General features: G+C 35.2%; 3 protein-coding genes across 4 annotated transcripts in view; 1 reads left to right on the top strand and 2 right to left on the bottom strand.

Annotated features, from left to right (window-relative positions):
• Positions 1,340-4,849, top strand: LOC18611818 (probable pectinesterase/pectinesterase inhibitor 51). Its single transcript, XM_007048266.2, has 2 exons — positions 1,340-2,632; positions 3,948-4,849. Exons 1-2 carry the CDS (start codon positions 1,570-1,572, stop codon positions 4,631-4,633), a joined length of 1,749 nt encoding a protein of 582 aa, XP_007048328.2. The 5' UTR covers positions 1,340-1,569; the 3' UTR covers positions 4,634-4,849.
• On the bottom strand, positions 7,064-12,990 carry LOC18611817 (UDP-glucuronate:xylan alpha-glucuronosyltransferase 1). 2 transcript variants are annotated; one of them, XM_007048264.2, is made up of 5 exons: positions 12,898-12,990; positions 12,320-12,421; positions 10,188-10,394; positions 8,737-9,365; positions 7,064-8,327 (listed from the first exon to the last, which is right to left on the bottom strand). In XM_007048264.2, the coding sequence occupies exons 2-5, from the start codon at positions 12,412-12,414 to the stop codon at positions 7,297-7,299; spliced, it is 1,962 nt and encodes a 653-aa protein (XP_007048326.2). In that variant the 5' UTR covers positions 12,415-12,421; positions 12,898-12,990; the 3' UTR covers positions 7,064-7,296. The 2 variants fall into 2 exon arrangements, with proteins under 2 accessions (XP_007048326.2, XP_007048327.2); XM_007048265.2 differs by having other exon boundaries at positions 12,904-12,990.
• The window catches only part of LOC18611816 (50S ribosomal protein L17), a 2,911-nt gene continuing 562 nt past the window's right edge, over positions 20,705-23,053 (bottom strand). Inside the window, exons 3-6 of the mRNA XM_007048262.2 lie at positions 22,972-23,022; positions 21,653-21,744; positions 21,498-21,575; positions 20,705-21,117 (exon numbers count right to left, since the gene is read on the bottom strand). Coding sequence (XP_007048324.1) covers positions 20,967-21,117; positions 21,498-21,575; positions 21,653-21,744; positions 22,972-23,022 — 372 coding nt within the window. The 3' untranslated portion in view covers positions 20,705-20,966. The remainder of the gene's footprint in view (positions 21,118-21,497; positions 21,576-21,652; positions 21,745-22,971; positions 23,023-23,053) is intronic.

Raw genomic sequence — 23,053 nt, 5'->3', positions numbered from 1 at the left:
ATCTTTGCCTTTTTTCTGGTTCTCCTGATTATGGAGCTGGGCAATTAAAAACGATATGGTATGCTGAGCAAGTTGCTGGTAAAGAAGAGGAAGCAAATCTTGCATCACTTCTTTGCTTGCAGTTACAGGTACCATCATACAATAATTAGGTTGCATTTGAATAATCTATCCATTTGGCTATTTATTTCACATTTATTTATTTTTACTCAAAAACCTGTTAAATGTAACACTTGTTCAACGGCTATAAATTAACTCATTGACCCTCATAAAAATTCACAAAAACATTTACTAAGTCTTAACTAAATATCATCACGGTTTCATTAATTGCTTTTGTTTTATTTATTTATATATATATATATATATATATTGAATTAATTTTTAATATATATTTTTAGCTTTTTGGCATTAAAAATGTGTAAGATATCAATATTATTATTTTTTAATAAAAAATTAATGTAAAATATATTAAAGTTAGTTTTTAATTAATATAAAGTGAAAGTCAAATGTGGACAGCGAATTAGTGATGGAGGAAAAATTATAATCGAAAATTATATACATAAATTTGGTATTACTCAACCTAGTTAGCAAGCAAATGTACATAAATTTGGGCAATAGGCATGGCACGTGAGTCGTGTACGTGTGAAGTGTAACGTATTAACGGCGAAGATTTCATTCCAAAGGAAGATGAGAAGGAAGTTGAGTGGAGAGAGAAGCGGATCCATTAGGCCTAAGCAACGCCCAGCCCCATCCCGGACTCACACGCAATAAATATAGTAATTTATTTGTTACCCTCACTCTTCCTCTTTCTCTGTTCATAGCAACTTTGTTGTTATTGTTCGTCTTATTTTGGAACTGGCATCAAAAAAATTTCCGGGCTCGAAGCAAGCACTGAGCATTGTCTGTCTCCCTCTCTTCTTATTCGAGAGTCAAGACCAACTTGCTGTGATAAACATTAAACAGGAAAGACCCATTCCTTTGTTTCCTACGTTAAATTAGTAATATGTACGAAGCAAACCTCTTTTTTTTTTTTTTTCTCTCTCCATTGCCATTTTAAGACCATTATTATTGTTCATACTTAATAGATAGAAATAAGAAAACCACTATCACCAGTCCCTCATTTACTCTCTTCCACGCCCTCTCCTCTGTCCTCCCGAATGTCTTCCGGATTTTTCGGCCCAATCAATCTAAAGATCTCGTGACAGTAAATGGCCACGTCTTCCATTTCCACCAACGTCCTCCCCTACCCCTTTAGCCTATAATCCTTCCATTCCGAATAATCCAAAATCAAAATTCCCGTGACTCCCCTACCCCTTTAGCCTATAATCCTTCCATTCCGAATAATCCAAAATCAAAATTCCCGTGACTCCCAACTCTAGCTTTCCCTTCTCATCCCTCCCCGTGAATTCCCTTGTGTTCGCTTTTCATCCAAAAAAGCCAAATCCGAAAATTTTCAGTGTCCTAAATTGAGATTGCCTAATCACCACCTATTACTAACTTCCCAAATGATTTCCAACCTCTCCAGCACTACCAATTATATATATTTATGATATATCCCCTAACCCAAACACTATGCCAACATCTTTACAGCCCTTGTCACAACATTCCCACAAAAAACCTTCCAAAAACCCTCTTTGGAAATCCACTTGTTTGCTTCTATCAATGTCCACTCTTCTTCTCCTATCCCTTCTTTCCCTCACCCTTTTCTTCACCCTCTCTTCTTCCTCTCGCAACCACCACCACCATCAAGACCCGCATTTGTCTCCTAAAAATTCCCCTGTTTCCACCCCTCCCTCTTCTCAAATCCACCTTGCATGCCAATCCACGCGCTTCCCACAGCCATGTGAGACCTCCCTAACACAATCCTCCAGTCTCCCTCCTAACCCGACCTCCCTCCAGATCATTCAATCAGCCATTGCCGTCTCTTCCGAAAACCTCAAAACCGGAAAATCCATGGTAAAATCCATCCTCGACTCCTCCAAAGGCAATCTTAACCGCACCAACGCCGCCACCACCTGCCTGGAAATTCTTTCATACTCAGACTACCGCATAAACTCGGCGAATGACGGGTTGACACGTGGCAAGGTCAAAGATGCACGTGCATGGATGAGCGCGGCCTTGTGCTACCAATACGATTGTTGGAGCGCTCTCAAGTACGTAAACGACACCAAATTGGTCGATCAAACGATGGCGTTTTTGAGCTCTTTAACCGAACACAGCAGCAACGCGTTAGCCATGATGGTCTCTTACGATAATTACGGGAATGATATAGCCTCGTGGGCCCCTCCCAAAACGGAACGGGACGGGTTTTACGAGAGCGGGTCTGGCGGGACGGACTTGGGGTTTAAGGGGGGTTTCCCGCCGGAATTACAGCCGGACGTAACGGTGTGTAAAGACGGGAGTGGAGGGTGTTACAAGACGGTGCAAGACGCCGTTAATGCTGCACCGCATAATGCAGAGACGACACGGCGTTTCGTGATACATATAAAGGAAGGGGTTTATGAGGAAACCGTTAGGGTTCCGTTTGAGAAGAAAAACGTGGTGTTTTTGGGGGATGGGATGGGTAAAACGATTATTACGGGTTCTGCAAATGTGGGGCAGCCTGGAATGACCACTTACAATTCTGCTACGGTCGGTAAGTACCCTCTTCTTTCTATTTTTAATCAATTTAGTTTAATCAAACCATAAATAATAATATGGATTTAATAATTTATTAGTACATTCATTTCATTTGTGCACAGTCAGTGTGTTGGATTCTCCATTTGTTGTCCTTAAAATAGTAATGCCATTTCTATTTTTTTTTTAATACTTAAAAGGCGGACATAGACTCTTGTAAAGCAGTAATGTTGGAGTAGGATGATCAGATCAAGAGCCGACCTGCCATGTTTATTTTAGTTGGAAAAGTATACCGCTAGGTAGACTTGGAATAAGTCAAATTGTCCAAATTCATAAATGTGGAAAAGAGAAAGGAGCGGACTTTTCATTGTATATGAATAGTTTCAGACTACTTGACCTAAAAGTGATGTTAGCGTTTGATGGGGTGGTGATAAAGAATGCTAGATTTGAGTCAATTGCTCTCTTTTTGTAAAAGAAAAGCGAGAATAGCTTCCACATCCGTGTAAATTTCTCATGTGCATACCCAATCCATTCAATTCCTTTCCAATGGTTTGACTAAGTAATTAGTTAAGCTGAAACTAAAGTTTGGAAACCAAAGTCAGTTTTTCAAAAAAATTAGGAGTAGTGGTTACGCCTATATTTGACAAGTGTTAACTTTTAGTTTTGAGGGTTATAAAATATTGCTTTTACCTTTGTTTTGACCCTTTTTGTGCAAACCAACCACATGGTTTAGGTTCCGTATGTAGACAGGATTAGCTTCTCCTTGGAATTGTCAGGGTGTTTGTTGCTTCTGTGTTATTATTTAAATATCTAACTTTGTTTAACATTTCTCCTTAATGCATTGACAAATGTATAAGGTTGTGGAGACGAAGTTTCCACTTTGTTTTCCATCGAATTTTGCAGTCTCACAGCTTAAAGTAACAGGGCGGGATCTTTTGATTTCGATGCATCTTTTCTCCTTAAGAGTCAATCTCAAAGTTATTGAAGAGGTGCTAATAAATAAACAACTTGTTTTGATTAATACAGACGCCAACTGGTTAGAATTGTATATACATTCAATTTCAATTCCATCTAAAGCTAATGAGATTGTGTCTAGATAGATGTTCATGATTTCCCTGAGCTTATATCGCCCCCATTTTGAGCAAAATTTCTTCATTGAACTCATAAGTCTTGCTCACTCATCTATACCAAAGAAGGTAGTAAGATACCCTTTTTGTTAAGGCATTAGATATAATTATGGCAAATATATGAGTGAAGAATGAAGGTTAGTAAGCCAAAGAATTTTATAATCAAGCTTGTCATGCTATCTAATGTGTTGCATTGGCATGTTGCAGGAGTTCTTGGGGATGGATTTATGGCCAGTGGTCTCACAATCAAGAACACAGCAGGCCCTGATGCCCACCAAGCAGTAGCCTTCAGATCAGATAGCGATCTTTCTGTCATTGAGAACTGTGAATTCATAGGCAATCAAGATACTCTCTATGTTCACTCACTCCGCCAATTCTACAAGAAGTGCCGTATTCAGGGGAATGTGGACTTCATCTTTGGAAATTCTGCTTCAGTATTCCAAGATTGCATAGTTTTAGTTGCTCCCCGGCAGTTGAAGCCAGAAAAAGGTGAGAACAATGCCATCACAGCTCATGGAAGAACAGATCCTGCTCAATCAACTGGTCTTGTTTTCCAGAACTGCTTGCTCAATGGCACTGATGAATACATGGGATACTACTATAGCAAGCCTAAAGTGCACAGGAATTTCTTGGGAAGGCCATGGAAGGAGTATTCAAGGACAGTTTTTATAAATTGTTTCATGGAAGCTCTTATCACTCCAGATGGGTGGCTGCCATGGAGTGGTGATGTTGGATTGAAAACACTTTTCTATGGAGAATTTGGGAATTCTGGACCAGGATCTAATGTGGCTAGCAGAGTACCATGGAGTTCCCAAATTCCAGCGCAGCGCGTTTATACTTATTCAGTCCAAAATTTCATTCAAGGAGATCAGTGGATTCCAACATCATCTTGATTTTTCTTTTCCCATAATACCAAGAATCTTCTTGATTATTAAGTCAAAATGATTAAGATTGTAAAGCCAAGGAGAGTTTAGTCGAATTTATCTGTTACAAATACTTTAGCTAGTATGTGTCATATTGCAATATTGCATATCCTATTATTACACAAAGAAAGGGTTGTACTTTCCCTCCCTATAACCTGGCTTTCTCTCTTTTTTCTTTCTTTCTTATTTATTTTCTTGCTTAAATTTAGATTAGTGGAGCCTTTCTTGAAGTTTGTCCCAATTCACCATCACTTGGTTGAACAACTTGGAGAGGGCATATACATTGATGGAGCAAGCAAGAGAGGGGCTGGGGGGGCCCATAGTTAGACAAGAATTCCATGCTAGCATAGTAGTAGTAATGGGAGTATGACATTGCCCAACTGTTTTTCTTCACTTGTAGGCAAAGTTGTTATGGTGACACGGAAATCAAACCAAGTTGCAATTTTTGCATTGTGTAATTGTATTAGGTTGGCCATTGCTTTACGCCTTGACCTCACATTGCTTAGCAAGGATTCTGGCACCACTAAAACAATGCAGCTTATTGGTGCCAAGACGGAGAGCTGGTAAAAGGAGACCGGAAGTCAGCATTTGCGCTTATTGAAATGTACTGTGATTTGTGAAATACGTTACTAGTAATTGTCTATTCATATTAATTGAGATCATATTTATAAAAATTTATAATGTATAATGTTTTAAAAAAAATTTTGAATTATTTGAGAAATTTTAAATAAATTATTTTTTTTATTTTTAATGAAATTTTTATATTTTTATTTTAAATTAAATAAGTTTTTATAATTAACAGGTAATTGTCTACTATTAATCAAAATATCATCTATTATCTTATACTCATATGATGTTGACGTAGACGATAAAATTGTCATATAATCATGTTATTATTTATCATGACATGTCAACATAGCACGTATAAGAATTTATTTAAATCAAAATAAAATATATAAGAACATGATTAAACTTGATAAAAAATATATTTGAATTTTTTAAAATTATTTAAAAACTTTTAAAATATTATGTCAAATTATAATTAATTTATCTTAAAAAAATTGAGGAGAACAACGTATTAAACATTTTAACCCGTATTAAACATATCAAAAACACTTGAACTCGTTTAAAAAGAGAAAAAAAAAACAGTAAATAAGGGCCATCTAGAATAGATGTAAGCAGGCATAAATTACAAAAGGACAATGGGGGAATTTCACCTTGTGTTTTTCTCACTTTCTCACGGGGGAGTGTCGGTACGGGCCTTAAAGAAACAGGGTAATTCCATAGTCCAATGTCTTTTATTGACTGGAGAAAATGCTAATTGGAACATATGGTATGATATGGGCATGATTTCTTTCCTACAATTGATTCTCAAGTTCACATGAACCTACATGAATATGATTCCAAACAAAAGGGAGATTGGTCCCATGTCTCTGTCGCTTTCACATGATGCAGAGAGGGCTAGTTTCCCACTCTTAATTCCTAAATTCATATGGCTTTATGTTCAACTAACTTTGATAATGGTCTTCTCGTGTGCCCAGCTGCCCTATGGTCTTTGGCTTAAAACATATACCCACATTATTTTGGGGTTAGCCAAGTACCATAAGTCGGCTTTTTAAAATATGATGGGTAACATATGATTACCATTGTTGAAACTGGTATGGCAGAACTAATCAACTGGTTGACAGTACACTCAAGGAATGGGCATTAAGGAACTCGTACGCAGCCACTTTGGGAAAAAAATGTCCTTATTCATTTGAACGTCAACTTCCACTAGTCTTTTTTTTTTTTTTTTTTTTTTGTATTTACTGTAAGAGCATTGCGGTTGAGTGCTAAGCATGAGATTGTGGCATGTCAGCTGTCATCACTTTTGATTCCCACAATCTCTCTTTCAACTACTAGTGGATCTTAAAGGAATGGGCATTAAGGAACTCTTACGCAGCAACAACACTCGCTTTATATTCATCTCTTTACTCAATCTTTTTGGGTTTGTATATTTGGTGTTGGATTACATAATGGGTTCTATACGCTATGTAGAGTTAATTAGATGTCGTGTATCCATGGAAGCTCAGCAAAACAAACCAGGCATGTGAAATTAGTAACTTGACCCCATATTCTTTAACTGTTTCAATGAGCATGCCGATGCTTACAGCCAACCATCCCTGAGGTTGCTTGTTCAATGCTTGAACACCAAGTTGGCATGGACAATTGGACATGTGTGGCACTTTCAATCCAATAATTTATATTGGCCATTGGGGACAAGTGACCAGCTTACTAGACAAAGGTAGTGGACAATCAAAAAGTTTTTTCTTTTTTTATTCGAAGAAAAGAGATTATTAATTTTTACGCTTCAAATAAGAGATTATATATTAATTAATAAATTAAATATTTAGATGTTAGTGAAAAATTAAAAAGTATATTTCTATATGAGATCCCTAATTGGTTTAATACAATTCGGGGGCAAAAAAAAAAAAAAACAAAAGGTTATTTCATCTATTATGCCCATAACACATAATGGATCTAAACATGTTTATGAGTAAAAAGAAAAGCGAACCCAGTTTTAGAACTCTGTGTCATTGACATAAAGAAGGCATGAAAATGATGAGAAATAAAAAATAAGACTCAGAAACAACTCACAAGCCTGCCAGAGATGCCGTGTTGATTGCTGGTGGTGTTGGAACAAAAAATTCATCATTGGTCCAGTTACTCTCACCCCAGTGTTTTAGCATACTCTTCCAGGAACATACATTGTCGATACACTTCTTCAAACGCTTGTCCTGAACTTTGATTTTCCAATGGCCATCAGTGAAATTTGCCTTCTCAGCTTGCCTTCTGTCAAATTCTAATTGTGCCTTTTGCGTCGATCTTAACATGCAGAACTGGTGTAATTGCTCAGGCATGGCATCATGGACTTTCCACCACCTTTCATGAGCAACATCGCTGGCAAACTCTAGCATTATATCTACATTCCAATTGCAATCGTAGTCCTTGTAGCACAACCAAGGCTTTATTCCTAGATAGTGAAGCACATACAGAATTGGAGGTTCAGCACCGAAGAGGCGGGTTTTCTTTTGTTTAACATCTTCGTCATCACCAATCCAAAAATGCTTCAAAAAGTTCATGTGTCGTGGGATCCGGTGCCACCATGTGAAAACCTCGTTTAAGTATCCCTGATCCCCACCGTTATAAGACTCAAACACATCAATGTGTTCCATCAAGAGCTGGAATGTGCAATTTGAAGGTTCGATGACCATCACGCCCGAGTTAAAAAGTGTGCCATTATTTCCAGTTGCTGATATTTCTGGCATCCCGAATAAGAAATCAATGTTTCGAAGTATAAGCAGATCCGCATCAATGAATATGATCTTATCGTAATCTGTCAGCTGCCATAACCGGAACTTGCTGTAGTTCCATTCATTGTAAGCATCTTTTTCTGCTTTTGGATTCCTGATCCTCTGAATGGTCCGGACTTTCCATCCAGCTGCCTCAAGCCCACTCCTGTGATAAACACTGATCGTCTCATCTACAAGTATCACAAGGTCTCGCGTCGAGCCAGACAATCGGATGCTTTGAGCTGCAGCTATAGCTCCACAAACATACACATGAGCTGAATGGAGAATTGTAGCATATGCTTCTCGCTTTGCATTCCCTGAATATAGTGGCTCTGTATTTACATGCTGTATTAGGCTTTTATAAAGTACTAGTGATGAAACATTAGAACCTCTAAATTCAGGTAATTGTATAGTAGTTAGTTGGAGATATATCTCTAGTAGGATAAGGCAATTGTTTTATAAACTATGACAGCAAACTAACTAAAGCAGATGACAGTAGCAATAATACAGCAGAAAATTTCTTTGGTTATGAATTTTTGAAAACAGGGATGCATCAAATGTTTGTGAGATCAACTGCAGCTCACCTCCTATCAGCTGTTAAGTTCATGCATTTATGGTTCATTAGCATTTATGAACCATTAAAGCATGTTCTATTTTTTATGAGGGAAAAATATATACCAAAGAGCGACAAGAAAGGATATCAGAAGTTTGGAGGCATGTAAAAGCTGGATTAGAACTGACCTTTGACCCCCATAGGAAGTGCAAGTTCACAAGACCCAACTGGAAGCTGGAGCTTTTCTCTCAACACATTCAAGTCTGGTTTATATAACCAGACATTCTTTTCACGTGCTACGAGTTCCTTGCAACTGAACATGTTTGGAATAGGAAAGCACTTTGAAACAAAAAGCACATGCACCGGATAAAAGCCCTTGGAGGAGGTTGCAAGACTAGCTGCTGCCAGCTGCAAATGCAGCCGAGCAACATCCCTTGACCAATTCCCCTCATTTCTACAAGGAAGCTTGACAGCAATCAGATCAAGCCGTTTTCCAGGGACTTCAATCTTGGGTAGAGGCGGGCAAACTGGGACGTCTTCTTCTTGCTCCTCATCAATCCATTCTGGATATAAGGAACCCCAAGTTACATTCATGTCAGCATAGTCCAGGTGCAGAACAATGTGGTTGGCATCAGGTATGAGGTGCTTCCAATGAGTGACTTCAGTAGTATTGAAGTTCAAAAGTCCAATTCCCTGGTAGTCATTCTGTTCACCCATCTTCTCTATAGCTTTCATGACATCATCCCAGTTGGTATCTACATCTGATACATAACGAAAATCTGCTTCTCCCCATATCCACCTGTTCATAAAATTTCGCCTGCATGGAATATACATTTCATTAATCAATGGTTCACCATTTGATTCCCTAAAATGTCCAGTTAAGATTGCTAAAATGCCTTCACAATTTAACTTAGCTACAGTAAGTTGCTGAGGGAGACATGCAGAAACCTATATACTAATCAGAAAAAGAAAAAATTAGAGGGATTGAGAGAACCAACTGCTGAATTTGCATTGTCTATTTGTCTATAGTTTGAAGGAACCCTTTATTTTAGAATAATAGAGGCTTGGATTAGAAACAGAAGGCCTAGATTGTCCAAACCCTCAATCCTCTCCTCACACAAGCATGATAAAATGGTCCCCTTACTAGGCGCTGGCCAAACATTAATTCCTTGGGGGAAAAAGGAAAGGGAATACTTGAATTATGACCATAAAGTTAAGTCATAAACAAAGCATGGGTTAGTCATCATTAGCAGTAAAAGATGCCAGGAAGAATGTCAAGCTGAATGATTACCATAATTTTCCTCTAGTTTTCGAGGATTGACAAGTTGTGAATAGAGCTCTAAAATACAGGACAGAGCTGAGCTGGTTACTATATTATAGGCATTAACCATCAAAAGAAGTGTACGTGCTTGATGATAGCTTCAATGGTCAGATTAAAGCTAAATCATGCTTCAACAATTACAGCAAAATTTAAGAAGCCATGCAATAATATTACCGCATGAAACCTTCATCGTAGTAATGAGCCTTATTGTGGTCATGGGGCAAACCAGTACTTTGGATCGCATACCCAACTTCTATATAGCTTGCATTAAAATCAGGGAATTGGGTAGCAAAACATATGGAAGTAAGAGACACATACCTAGAACTTGCGCCTGATAGATGGTCACTGTGATAGACCTCTGGAGAGTACAAAAGTGTTACAAAAGTGCCACACACCATAATAACCAAGACAAGTTTCAGCAGAGGATATTTGCAGCATGAGTTCCGATCTTGGATTGGGATGTGGAAAGGCTTCTCAACACCTTTTACTTTATTTTTATTTAACCTCCTTTTGTATATTGCCTCACTGCAATGAGTGTAGAGTTGAGAAAAAACATAAGATACTGTAAAAGATTTAAAAAAAAAAAAAAAAGGTAGCAAAGAATGAAAGCATTCTGAAGAAAATGAGCAAGGACTAAAAACTTCCTCATCTGCAGATGAAATAAAGCCTTTGTATAACATGTACAACAAAAGGTTTGTGGATAACCTGAAGGATGAATCATGTATAGATAGAAAATGGATGGGGACTTGGGGTTAGGAGTTTCTATGCCTCATCATGCTAACTTCAAAGACCAAAGGGTACAATGTGGTTGGGTAATTTTCACTTGATGCAAGCCCTGTATCAGGGAGGTTGGTCTATCAGGTCACTCTTAATGACTACTTGTATAGCAATATCGAATTTAGTAGTAATTTTGATTCTCTATCAAATAATACCACGCTTTTCGACAGAAATACAGATGAACAACGCGAATGTCAGTATCATAGTTGGGAGCAAGAAAGAGAGAGGTAAAACAAAACTGAAACAAATCAACTTGGTGTAGACTACAGAGTGCATACACTTCTGCATAAAGAAATAATCCTATGTTTTTCTGCTCCACATGAATATAATGAAAGGAATTGATAAAGAATTGCTCAAAAATTACGTCAATATAAAATTAGACCCGACCATCTAAATTTGTAATTTATTGAATAAAGTCAATGTGGTATGTTGCCAGCTCATATTGATTATATGTGGTAGGTTGAAATCTTCTGTTGGTGACTTTCTATTTTCAATTTCGGATGTGACCTATTGATAAAATTGAAGTTTTATCTTTCAATTATAAGAGAAAATGCCCCTCACCATCCCAAAAGCAAATCATCCTATCAAAACCTAGAAAAAAAACATGATAAAATAGAACCTGACACAAAACTTGAGCCTAAAGTTTTATCTTTCAATCCTTGTGCTTATTTTTTTAATCCCTGAGTTAAGAAAGGATATGAAGGAGTTGATAGAAAAGATCTAGCTAGAGGGACATTCCACAATTCTCCTCTGTTAAGTCAATTTGGACCCATGATTTGATCCTAACCCTATTAAACATGCCAATGGGACATGAACTTAAGCAAGCTTAGTAGAGATTCGAATTCAGACATTGAAGAAGGATGAATACTAACAAGCAAGCAACCTGCATTTCTGATAGCGAGAACAGTTGGTTAATTATTATTCCAGGCCTGCCCTATTTCAATTAATTTGAGGTTTCAATGCAGTGGAAAACATTCTAGTTCCTCCTTCATTGGGCAAAAATAATTAAATTTCTGAAAGGTAGGTCTTCAACAACCTCAACATTAATAAAATAGCAGATGAACTGGAAGATTTATATTTAAAACATGACTTGCAACTAAAGCAAAGATCTAAGTTCACCAATCAATATCTTGAAAAGCTGAAGCAATCCCTTAGCAGCCTCTACTCTAATGTAAATATTAGCAGTGATTTTGACATTTGTACCTCAGTAGGTATATTTTTGACAAAAAGAAAACAACATAATTAAAAACCAGCCCCCCGTTGGTCAATAATTGGAAACAAAGGTTCAGAGTTGTAGACCAATGAGCTTCCGGTTTTACTAATAACCAATAAGAACAAAGATACTTTCGTAATTCTTGAGAAACTGAGATTGACCATAAAAGCTCAGGTTTCTGGATAAAAGGGTTTTCAATGTTCGATAGTAAAGGATTCATGCAACTTAGTAACCTGAGAAGCTAAAGATTGCTGAATTATATCAAACTCAAGATTATTTGATTACTTTGTTTACTCAAATCAGAGTATAAGCTAGAACTACAGCAATATTGTAACCAAAGGGATTTTCCAGGACGAATTCTGAATAAATTGTAATTTGGCCCTATAGTATCTTATATTGATCTAAACAACGAGGACAGTATTACAGAAAACTGGAAATTCCAATGAAAGAAACAACTCACATGGATGCAGATAACCGGTGTCTAGTCTCGACAGAACCAGGTGAGTTTCCCATAACTCCTCTCATTTCTAAGCTGTTAGCAACAGGAGCATGCATGCAGCATCTGATCCACATAGAATGGCAAAAAAATAAAAGAAGAAGAAGAAGAAGCAATTAGCTCCAAATCTACGGGGAAAGCCTCCGTCATAGACCATAGCAAAAAGAGAATAAAATGCAGCAAGTGGAGAAACAAGCAATGAAAACACAAGGGAAAAGCAGCAGAAGCAAACATAATGATAATTTAAGGACCAACTAAAAAGTGATATAATGAAGGAAAGGGCCAAGAAAATCATTATGAAGCACTAAGATACCAATCAACTAAACTCTTTTATATTTTTTCTTTGGATAATTATACTAACAAACTTCATGATGAGAGGATTCAAAGGGATAAGAAGAAATGTAAAAAACATGGTCCCCTTTTGCAATGAATAACTTTGCAAAAAGAAAGAGAAATGAAGTAGTCGTGTTCTTAATCAAGCAAACCAGAGGCAAGTAAACAGTCAAAAACGAATGTTCAGGCAGAGAGAGAGAGAGCAAAACCTAAACCTATGATCTTTGGCTCTTTAGTCTTGACAGAGAGATGAAGGGAGGCTAGCTGGCCCTGAAAACCAAAGAAGGCAATGGAGGCAATATAGACTAGAGTAACGTCTATTTGAATTTTTCTATTATTTACTTCGGTTTTCAATACTCATTTTAGTTTTGATTTCTTACCAACTTTTTTATTTTTTAATTTTTATATTATGTATCATAATTTTCTTCATTTAATTTTTTTTATTCTATAGATTTTTAGTTTTTACCAACTTGGTTATGGGGCTCCACCATAACTACTTACACCCATCACGAACTTCTTTACCACATGAGTTCCATTTCCACAAGAAATTAAAGGGTTCTCCACTGCTTTCCCTTTTTCCTTTTCTTCATGATTTGTCTCTCCATCTCTTCTTTAAAATGTCTAGGGGAAGAAATATATCTGTGCATTGCTTAAGATTTGCCTTAAATAAATTCCCATTGTGCTTTCTTTCTGCCTCTTCTCTTTACTATTCCAATAGTTTTCTTTCTTTTAACTAACAACTTAAAAAGACACTAATTATTACATTTTTACAATGTACAATTGTAATGAGTAGATAATTTTGCCGTCACAAGTTTTAAATGGTTTTCACTTTGATATATATATATATATATTTATCTAGTAATGTAGACATTTGAGAGATAATAAACTCTTTTATTTTATTTTTTTTTAAACTTACTCTATTTACACATGTCAAGATTTACAGTAAAGCCCATAGCTAGGGTGAACTATATATGTGAAGGATGAGTTTGTTGAAGTTAAATTTTGGACGCATTAACTTTCAATTAGATTCCCTGCGCTGAATGATGAAAATCTCAAATTTCCTGTGCCACCCAATGAAACCAAATCATGACATGTGTTTTTTGTTAATCAGTGCTGAAATGATTTCTGGCAAATTAATTATGATCTCCATCGATCCTGCAGTTAAAAACAAATTTATCATATGTTTTAAGAGTAGTTGACAGATTAGGTTAATGAAAATAACTAGTTTGGTTGATGATGGATTAAGAGTTAAGATGATCAAATGTCACAATCAAGTAACCAATTAAGGAAAAACTAATGAAGCTTCCCAAATAAACTGCTAAAATTCAGCCCCGGATTAACATGACTGTTAATCCAATCTGTAAGTAAAAATAAATAACTTCACTTTTAATTATTTATCTCACAAGACATCACCTTTTTGTTCCAGTTCTCTGCAAAACACATATATATAAAAACCCTTTCTCCTTTCTTAACATTAATCTGTTTTTGGAGCATTCAGAGGTTGGTGTCTCGTTTAGTGAAAGGGGGTGCCCTCCGACACCTAATTCACAGCCCTTGAATAACAACATTAACTAATTTTATAGTCTATTACTGTTCGAGTAGTCCATTTTCTTGTTGCAAAAGTCCCATTAATAAGGGGGGAAAGCGTATAGGTTTAAGGGTCTCATCATTAACTGTTTCACCAAACACAGCCCTATGAGGACTAGTCAAATGTATGATTAATTCCTTTATCGAAACAAAAAGAATTATACATATAAATGGTTAATTAGAACAAAATTAGCAATTAATTAAGTGAAGCGTTGTCCCAAGAATCCGCAACCTTTTCCTCTTATATTCTTTGCATCCAAGGAAAGAGATTTTCTAAATAATATATAGTTTGTAGAAAATGCCAAGAAGTTAAAGAAACAAACAAAACAATGGTGTAGAATGGGCATTATTACTGAAGAGAAGATAATCATGCCAATAAGAGATCTTTAACTTTTAAGTTTAATAAAGTTAATTTCCAATCAACCAAAACCCAAACGTGGCGCAATTATATAACTACACACTTTTGTGTATGGAGACAAAGAAGGTGGGACTTCTTTGTATGATGGAAGCCTTGCACCCATCGCTACGTATCTCTCCGTTACTCCATCCCATGCAATTAGATGCAATACAAAATCATTTTCAAAGAATATAAAAAGTTGTGGATATTGGTGAGTAGATGAATAGCGATAATTTGGTACGGACAACAAGTTTTGATAAGAAAAGTAATTCTTGATTAATCTATCCTAACATTACATTTAGAACAATTTATTTACCGTAGAATTTGTTCTAAAGAAAACAAATTAAAGAGCAGATGGGTGAATGGATAGCTAGGGAATAGTAGACGTGTCAACGTATTTGTATTTTGTAGTTGAAGCTAAGTAAAGTGATGATGGAAGGCTAGGATTTGGCGCATGCACAGGGTTAGCAATGGCTGCAGCCCTACCTTAATCTATGATGGGAAAAACAAGTGAACGATGACGATACCAAGACAAATGTACTTAAAAGTTGGGTATCTGTCTCATTTTGATATTGATGTCAATGCTTGGACCGCTTGATAACTCAGTCCCACTGACAATAATATATTTCCACCCTAGCTAAAACCCCAAACCTAAAATCTTAACTATTGTAATATGCAAACTAGGACGGATGACCTAAATGGGTGTACCTTTATGGCTTTTTTGACAAGGTTTTTTTGAGTGTGGACCTCCTTTCCTTGCCTCACAATTAAAATTCTTGTGATGATGAATAATAACATATAAATACTAGCAGAATTAATTAAGTTGAAACCTTTCCAACTAATATGTAGTTTAAGTTTGCTTTGTGCCTCCTACACTTAATCAGCAACAACTATGTGTTGAAAGCAACATTGTGATTTTAAGACTCAAGTAACAATGGTGAGCCACAAAACTACATATACATAATACTAGCATCCATTCACATTTTGACTTACATTTTAAGGCAGACAACCATACTAAATAAGCATCAATAGGTTGTACGGTAGTCGACAATTGGAAATTGGAAAGTGCTTAATTGGCTTTTTGGTCAAATGGGATAATACTTCCCTGAAAAAGAAACTACTTTGCGAGTCAAATATGAGAGCTTTGGAAGGGTAGGATTAGGCCAATATCCTATTCTCTTTAAGGCAAATTTTGGAAGAGCGAGTGATCAGTTTCCCCCCTTTGTTTGCATAAGTAATGAGTTTCCTCACTTTCACCTTAAGTCACCGCCCACAGCTTGCGGTGCCCTCACTCTCTTCTCTTTTGCATGCTTTGGCATGCAAAATGTTTCCTTGCTTTCCAATTTAGATTTCCTCGAGAGTTGGAGTGGTTGCACAGTTAACCGTGTTTGGAGATAAAGAAAGCCTGAGGCAGGCTGCCAGACAATTCCTGGTGCTCTTTGCTTGGGTATCAATCATCCAAAGAGAAGTATAAAAGTTAGCATCATCGTTCAGCATTCAACCAAGCTGATCCCTGATTCTCAAGTCATCAGCGAGCTCAAGCTAATGCTGCCAGGTGACAGTGCAAAAGTTAAGTGAAAGTATTAAAAGAATATTAAGAAATGGATCAGATTCTTACCAAGCAACGCCAATAACACAACATTAGGAGTTAGAACCAAAGGAAAGAAAAGACAGAATTATATGTTCACGTGTCATGGATCCCACATGTGATAACTCTATTATATAGAGTTAGCTTATGCATCTTTGAAATTTAAAATTAAATTAAGTCTTCTAATTTTAAGTAATTTATAGGTAAATTTATGCTTAATAGTAGTAATTTAATTTATGTTATGGCATTTATCATTTATGCAATTTTAATGAATTTCTTATTAAAATCTCTCACTTCAACCTCTAATTAATTGATTTTTTGATATTAAAGAATGTGTAAGGACTTGGAACTCAAATGGCAAAGGATAGTACAAGTAACTTAAAAAAGGCCTCCAAACATGTTGCAATATTTTGAGCATAACTCGAGCTACAGAACTCCAATCAACACAATTCTTGGACCTACGGAAAGCTAAGAGGAAGAGCTACAATTTTAATGTTTAGCGCTTCATTTAATTCAAAAGAGATTATGGTAAAAAATCTGGAGAAATTTGACTGATTGCAGCAGACTGCAATCAATGTTGATAGAAGCTTAGACGCCTAAGAGCCGAATGCACCATCCAGCACGTTAAAACAAGCCACAAAACAGAACCTTGGGTGCCTAGGCTCCGACACGTAATTCTGCACATTTTTGGCCATTCGATTTTACATCAAATGGCCATCAAAAGGGTTATAAATACAATCATTTTTTAGGGCTAAAGGGGGACTTTGAAGGAGCAACTTCAGAGGCAAAAAAGAGCTTTCCACAAGGAGAAAAGAAGAGGAAAAATCTTGAAGAAAAGCTTGACAAAGTTGCACCAAAAGAGTTTTCTCTCACTAGCTTTAATTTTTTTGCTGAAATTTTATTGTGAGCTGTTGAAATGTTAAGCTAAACTTTTTTTTCTAGGATTACGGTGGATATTAATGTATAGTTTGGATGCTTAATTGACTATTATTTGTTTTTATGGAATATTTAGTATTTATTCAAATCTGCACTTATTTCTCATTTAATTGACTGATCATCAATAGGATCTGTATGGGTTTTTATATAATACTTGACAAACTTAGTCTGAAAAGACCATAGTTTAGGTAATATATGATCATTGCAATTAGGAATTAATTGGGTGATTTGTTAATAGGGTAGACATACACCAATTAACCATATACAGTCACTTTATAAGACCTATACTTAAGGAACTTAGCTTAATTAATTAGCTATAGACATATAGAGAATTAAATTAAGTTAAGCCATGGTACGATATCTCGACAGAGAATCGTACATGCTTAAGGATCGTAGGCTAACATTAGTTTTCTATAAAAATAGGTAATTAGTCAATCTTAACTTCAAATGAAGCATTAATTGAAACCATAATTCTAAGTACTTCCCCACTATTTTCCAACTCAATTGACTTGTAATTTTTTTTAACTTAGTTCACTAGTTTAGCCTTGCTACTTTAATTTTCATTTTCAATTAATTTTCAAACTAGATTTCTTTGTATAAGATTAGATTGCCCAATTTTAGTGATTAACAAAAATTTAGACACAATTCATTGTGGGGACAATAACTTGCTCACTACTATATTATTTGTTGACCATGTGCACTTGCCTAATGTTATGCTAATTTGATAAAGTTTTAAAACAAATTATCTTGATAAATTAGCAAGCAACAGGTTCCCACACCAATAAGAGATAAAATGGTTTTAGACTTATAAATAAAGACCTTTAATTCCTCTATCTCATAGTCTTATCCTTTTAGTTGTAAATATGAACTTGTGACACATGCACCAAAATTTATAAAGACATTATAGTATCAAGTCTAAAATAACAAAAAAATCTCTTAAACTATCTCACTTTACATAATTGAGCTCTTATATTTTTATTACATCCCAAAAAAGTCAATGGTTGTCAAAATATAATTCATTTTATAAAGTATACAACAAAAGCCAGATCTAGACAAGTCAGAAAAAGCTGAAATCGGCCTCCAAAGTCAAGGCCCATAATTGGATCTTACATAGAACAAACGCCTAGCTCTTAATGAGTTACTAGGCAGAGCATAGGATCCACTAATTTCATATATCAAGTATCAGTTGTCCACACGACATATTATGTGACTTGTTGACATGTCACATGACCAAGTCATCAAAACACTTCATTTGCCACATGGTGGTGTGAATGGAAAAACGAAAAAAAAAAATCACCTCAACTATCATGTGACTACGTTATCAAATCATGTCATACACTACTTAGATAGAAAATACAAGTTGACACATCAGGTCTGACGATTATTAATTTTTCGTTACAAATTAAGAGTATATTTGGTTCATAGAATAAAATAGGATGAGAATGGAATAACTATTCAACTAGAATAGAATAACTATTCTGCTAGAATAGAATAAAAGAAGAATCATTATTATATAGTTAGGTTCATGAGAATGAAATAAGAAGGAATTGTTATTATGACAACAAAGAATAATAAAGAAATAAGTGATAAATGACAAAAATAACTTTTATTATAATATATAATTATTTTATTTTTATTTTTTATTTTTATTTTTAAAATATTAAATTATTAAAAATTTATAATTAAAATTTTAAATATTATTTTCATAATTAAAATTTAAATTAATTTTAAAAAATAAAGTATTAATTTTTAGATTTTCTTTTTTTGTTTTTTCATTTTTTGTTTTCTCTTTCTTCTCATCGACCAATCACCTAAGATATGGTCAACATAATGGAGCGTCAATTTAACGCTCCTTGTGGCCGGATCTGGTTGCTAGACCTCTAGATCGGTGTTTCTCACGACTGGATCTAACTAGGGAGTGCTAAATCGACACTTCCTGTGGTCGAATATGGTGAGGGAACACTGATCAGCATTTCTCGCAACCGACATGGTGCCATTGTCGCCTTCCTTTGATGGGCTTTAGAGAGAAGGAAAGAGGTAAAAGATGGATAGAGGGGGAAAGAAAAATGTGAAAATTGAAGAAAATATATGTTATGAATCTTATGATGGTAATTTTTAAATTTATTTAAGGATTATTTTGTCCAATAAAACTTTTGACCTATTTCCACCCTTAGAATAGCTATTACTGAGAGCCCTTTGCTAATAACTATCTAGGTTTCTTCAGGAATGGTCATTCTAAGGTATGACAATTCTTGCGAAGCAACCAAGTTATTAGAGGGGTTTAGAAATACAGGAGGAGTAACTATTCCATTCCCCCAACAAAGCACATTGCAAGAGTTTGTGTGAATACAATAAAAGAATAAGAATTTGTTTTAAATACAAATAAAAGGATAATGACTTATTTAAGTTAAGAGTTTGTGTGAGCACAATAAAAGAATAGGAATTTTTTTGGTACAAATAAAAGGAAAATGACTTATTTAGGAACAATAAAATTATAGGAGTTCAATTGCATAAACTAACATAATTCAAGGACTTCTTTGTTATTTAAACCTTGTTTTTGTTTCTTCAATAAAAATTTAAACCTTGTTTTTATCTTATTTTTCGTTTTTACAATCATCAGCAATAAAATCACTTTCATTATACAATACAACAATCCCTAAGGTGAACTAAAATATGGCATAATGCTTGATAAAGCCCTTTAACTATTCAAGAAAATCTAATCAAATTTTTATATTTTTATTTTGGACCAAATAAGTCTTTATAATTAACAATTGATTAATTGTCCTTAATTAAAACGTCACTTATCATTTTATACCCACATGATGCTGATATGAAGAGTGAAAATGTCAAGTAGTCATATTATTATATCACATCACCATTCACTATGATATATTAGCATACCTCATCAACATCACATAGTATAAAATGACAAATGGTATTTTGATTAATCACGATTAATCAATTGTTAATTATAAAAATTTATTTAACTCAGAATAAAAATATAAGTTTTTAATTGAACGTAATAAAAAATAATATATTTACAAATTTTAAAATAATTTATTCCAATATTGAATTCAGCAAGATAAATTCGCTGGGCTTACGTAATTAATGACCGAAGGCACCATGAGACTACAACCACATTTTATAGTCACAGAGCACTTTTATATTGAAATATTGGCATGCCTTCTTTGAAATCTTTTCTGCCAACCCTCATCGGGGTGCTTATGTTTGATGGCAGAAGCCACATAAAATCATTCATTTAATATATAGTTTTATTTCATATTGTGGGGTAAGTATGAAATTGACAAGCAAGCAAGGGCATAGCTCCCATTTTATTTACAATTCTTTCGCCACATTACATCGGCTTGGTCCCACTTTTTTGCAGCGTTTTGATTTGCTAAGCTTTTGTATTTGTAGGATGTTAGGACAGTAGCCGCATTAGATACCAACTTATTGAAATGCTTATAATTCATTTGTTTTATTTTTCATAAGTTGTGGAACTTGGGAATAATAGGATAAATTTAGCTACTAAAAGCAAAAATGCCCCCGATTTGTACAACATTTAAAGTCTTTTCAGATTATTAAAAAACAGAAGGAACACTTTGATTCATGCTTCCTGGAATTTCCCAGTAGCAGTCGCTGGAGAGAATGAGATGCAGTACCGATATAAACTTTGCCAAGAATGCTTAAGTGCGCTGCATCAGGATAAATTACAGATTCAGCATCTAAAGAGATGATGAAAACACTATGTGAGAATAACAGCTCATGTTTTATATCTCAGGTTCAGAGTTTTTCTCCTCTTTAGGGGGTGCAAACTGCCTGCTCAGCCGGGATTTTGTCCAAGGATCCAGGGGAGCTCTCTGCGGTGGCTGAGGAGTTGGTGGTTTTGACTGTCTAAGCTCATTTTCTCTGTCAATGAACCTGTTCATATGTGCAAAAAAACTTATCAAAATCTATGCTCCACCTCAATAAAGATTCATCAACATGCAAATTCAATCAGCACTTCAGTAGGACAGCAAAACATTTGTTCAGTATGATTTGCCAACTTCAATTCTCAAAAATAAGATAGAAGAGCACAAATATATATGTAAAACATCTGTTCATGCACATGTAGAGCACAGATCATTTAGACTTCGGTCATGAGACATTTAGTCTGTACCACCAAACATTTTGAACACATAACTCAGTGTAGCTCTTCAATGAGGTCAGAGACCAAGCAACATTCTTTTCTTTTTTTTTTTTTTTGAACAGTTCATATTCAACAAACAACTTGCAATTAGCAAAATATAAAGTAGTCTTACTCAATATAGGCCATTGGTGCAGCATCACCAACTCGTATGCGAGTTCGAAGCAGTCTAGTATATCCACCTGCTCTATCTCTGTAACACATAGGATTGGATCAATATGCCATAACAGTGAATAACAAAAAAAGAAAAGAAGCAGATTCAGTATTCACTTGTATCGATATGCCAGTTCTGTAAATAGCTTGTGAATGACAGCATCCCCTCGCACAAAAGCAGCAGCACGCCTTGCAGCAGAAAGTGAACCCTTAAAGAATTTTGAAATGGAACATGACAATGTTGAAAAATGAGATTTAATCAAAAGAAACAATACCATAATATAACTGCAAAGTTGATACTGCAAAGAAATTAATTATCCAGCCCCCAGTTCAGTAATAGGAGTCAGCAAAAGACGTCAATAGATTTGAAAAATGAAAATTTTGTTGTACTTTAACCACCAAATAATACAAGCAAGTGGCGGTTCATCCAAGAAAACTTTTCATTGATTTTCTCACTGATACCATAGAATCATCTTTGGTGGTCCAATGCTTTATTTCCAACCAAAATACTGTTTCCTAGATCTTATAATACTTAACAACCACAACCTATGATGACCACCTCATCATTTTCAGATGCCTTATGAAGAGATGTCTTGTGAAACAACTAGCAAAGGTTCTATGTGCCTACTCTAGTATTTAACAACTGTAAACACCAAAAACCAGACCAAGATCATCAACGACCATCCTACATATTCTCTTGAATCTTTGACCAACGTAACAAATCCAGATAAAGCCAACAACATACAACATGACACATCCAAATTTGCTGCTAAAAGAGGTTCACAAAATATTAAGCCTCTAACCATCAAGTCCACCTCCAAAGGGCAACTTCAGTATCAAAACTGGCCAAATATTTGAATTTCAGGCTATTTTAACATTTTTCCATGATGATGATAATAAGTGAATATTAAGTCCTTATGTTTAGTCCCAAATATTAGATTGATGCCTGTACTTGCAAAACAGTTATATGTAGCACAAATGTGGCAGCACCATTCAAACTCCTAACCAATTATGTCCAATTTTCAGATGTCAATAAATATAGCACTTATGTATCCTTGGAATGTTCTATTGTGGACCAGAGATAGTCCAAGTTAAAAGTTCACAAACTTCAAGCCATCAGTGCAATTCTGTTGCATAAAAGTTAAAAATATCAATTACTTCCACACAGAAGCAACAAAGTCAGACAACTTGATTTGCTTAAATAATTTCTAAAGTGAATATGAAGCCTCATTTTGACAAATGCCACACCACCTAGAGATTAATGAAAGAGCCACACTTATTTTACCTTCCTGAAACATATTCAAATTACTTAGAAAGGAAGCACATATTTCCTATGTTGCCCCACTAAAAAAACACTTGCTCTAATTGATTACAACAAATACAAAAATAAATATAAAAATGGTACCGTAAATAAACAAGTAATTTGTTGCAAATACCTCTTTCCCGAGCTGTACCATATTATCAGCAAGCCGCCGAATCTCCTTTGCCTGCAATGAAATGAAAAAGAAAAAAAACAGA

Source organism: Theobroma cacao, chromosome 1 (assembly GCF_000208745.1).
Source record: "Theobroma cacao cultivar B97-61/B2 chromosome 1, Criollo_cocoa_genome_V2, whole genome shotgun sequence".
Lineage (NCBI taxonomy): Eukaryota > Viridiplantae > Streptophyta > Magnoliopsida > Malvales > Malvaceae > Theobroma > Theobroma cacao.
This window is presented reverse-complemented; position numbering and strand designations above follow the sequence as displayed.

What these genes read in the sequence shown, in the direction of transcription:
- LOC18611817 (XM_007048264.2), bottom strand. Translation starts at nt 12,414, where the DNA reads ATGCATGCTCCTGTTGCTAACAGCTTAGAAATGAGAGGAGTTATGGGA. An exon ending in CACCGGTTATCTGCATCCAT is followed by an intron (nt 10,395 to 12,319) that starts GTGAGTTGTTTC and finishes CACTCATTGCAG; the next exon opens with TGAGGCAATATACAAAAGGA. An exon ending in CTATCAGGCGCAAGTTCTAG is followed by an intron (nt 9,366 to 10,187) that starts GTATGTGTCTCT and finishes TATTCCATGCAG; the next exon opens with GCGAAATTTTATGAACAGGT.
- LOC18611818 (XM_007048266.2), top strand. Translation starts at nt 1,570, where the DNA reads ATGCCAACATCTTTACAGCCCTTGTCACAACATTCCCACAAAAAACCT. An exon ending in TTACAATTCTGCTACGGTCG is followed by an intron (nt 2,633 to 3,947) that starts GTAAGTACCCTC and finishes GGCATGTTGCAG; the next exon opens with GAGTTCTTGGGGATGGATTT.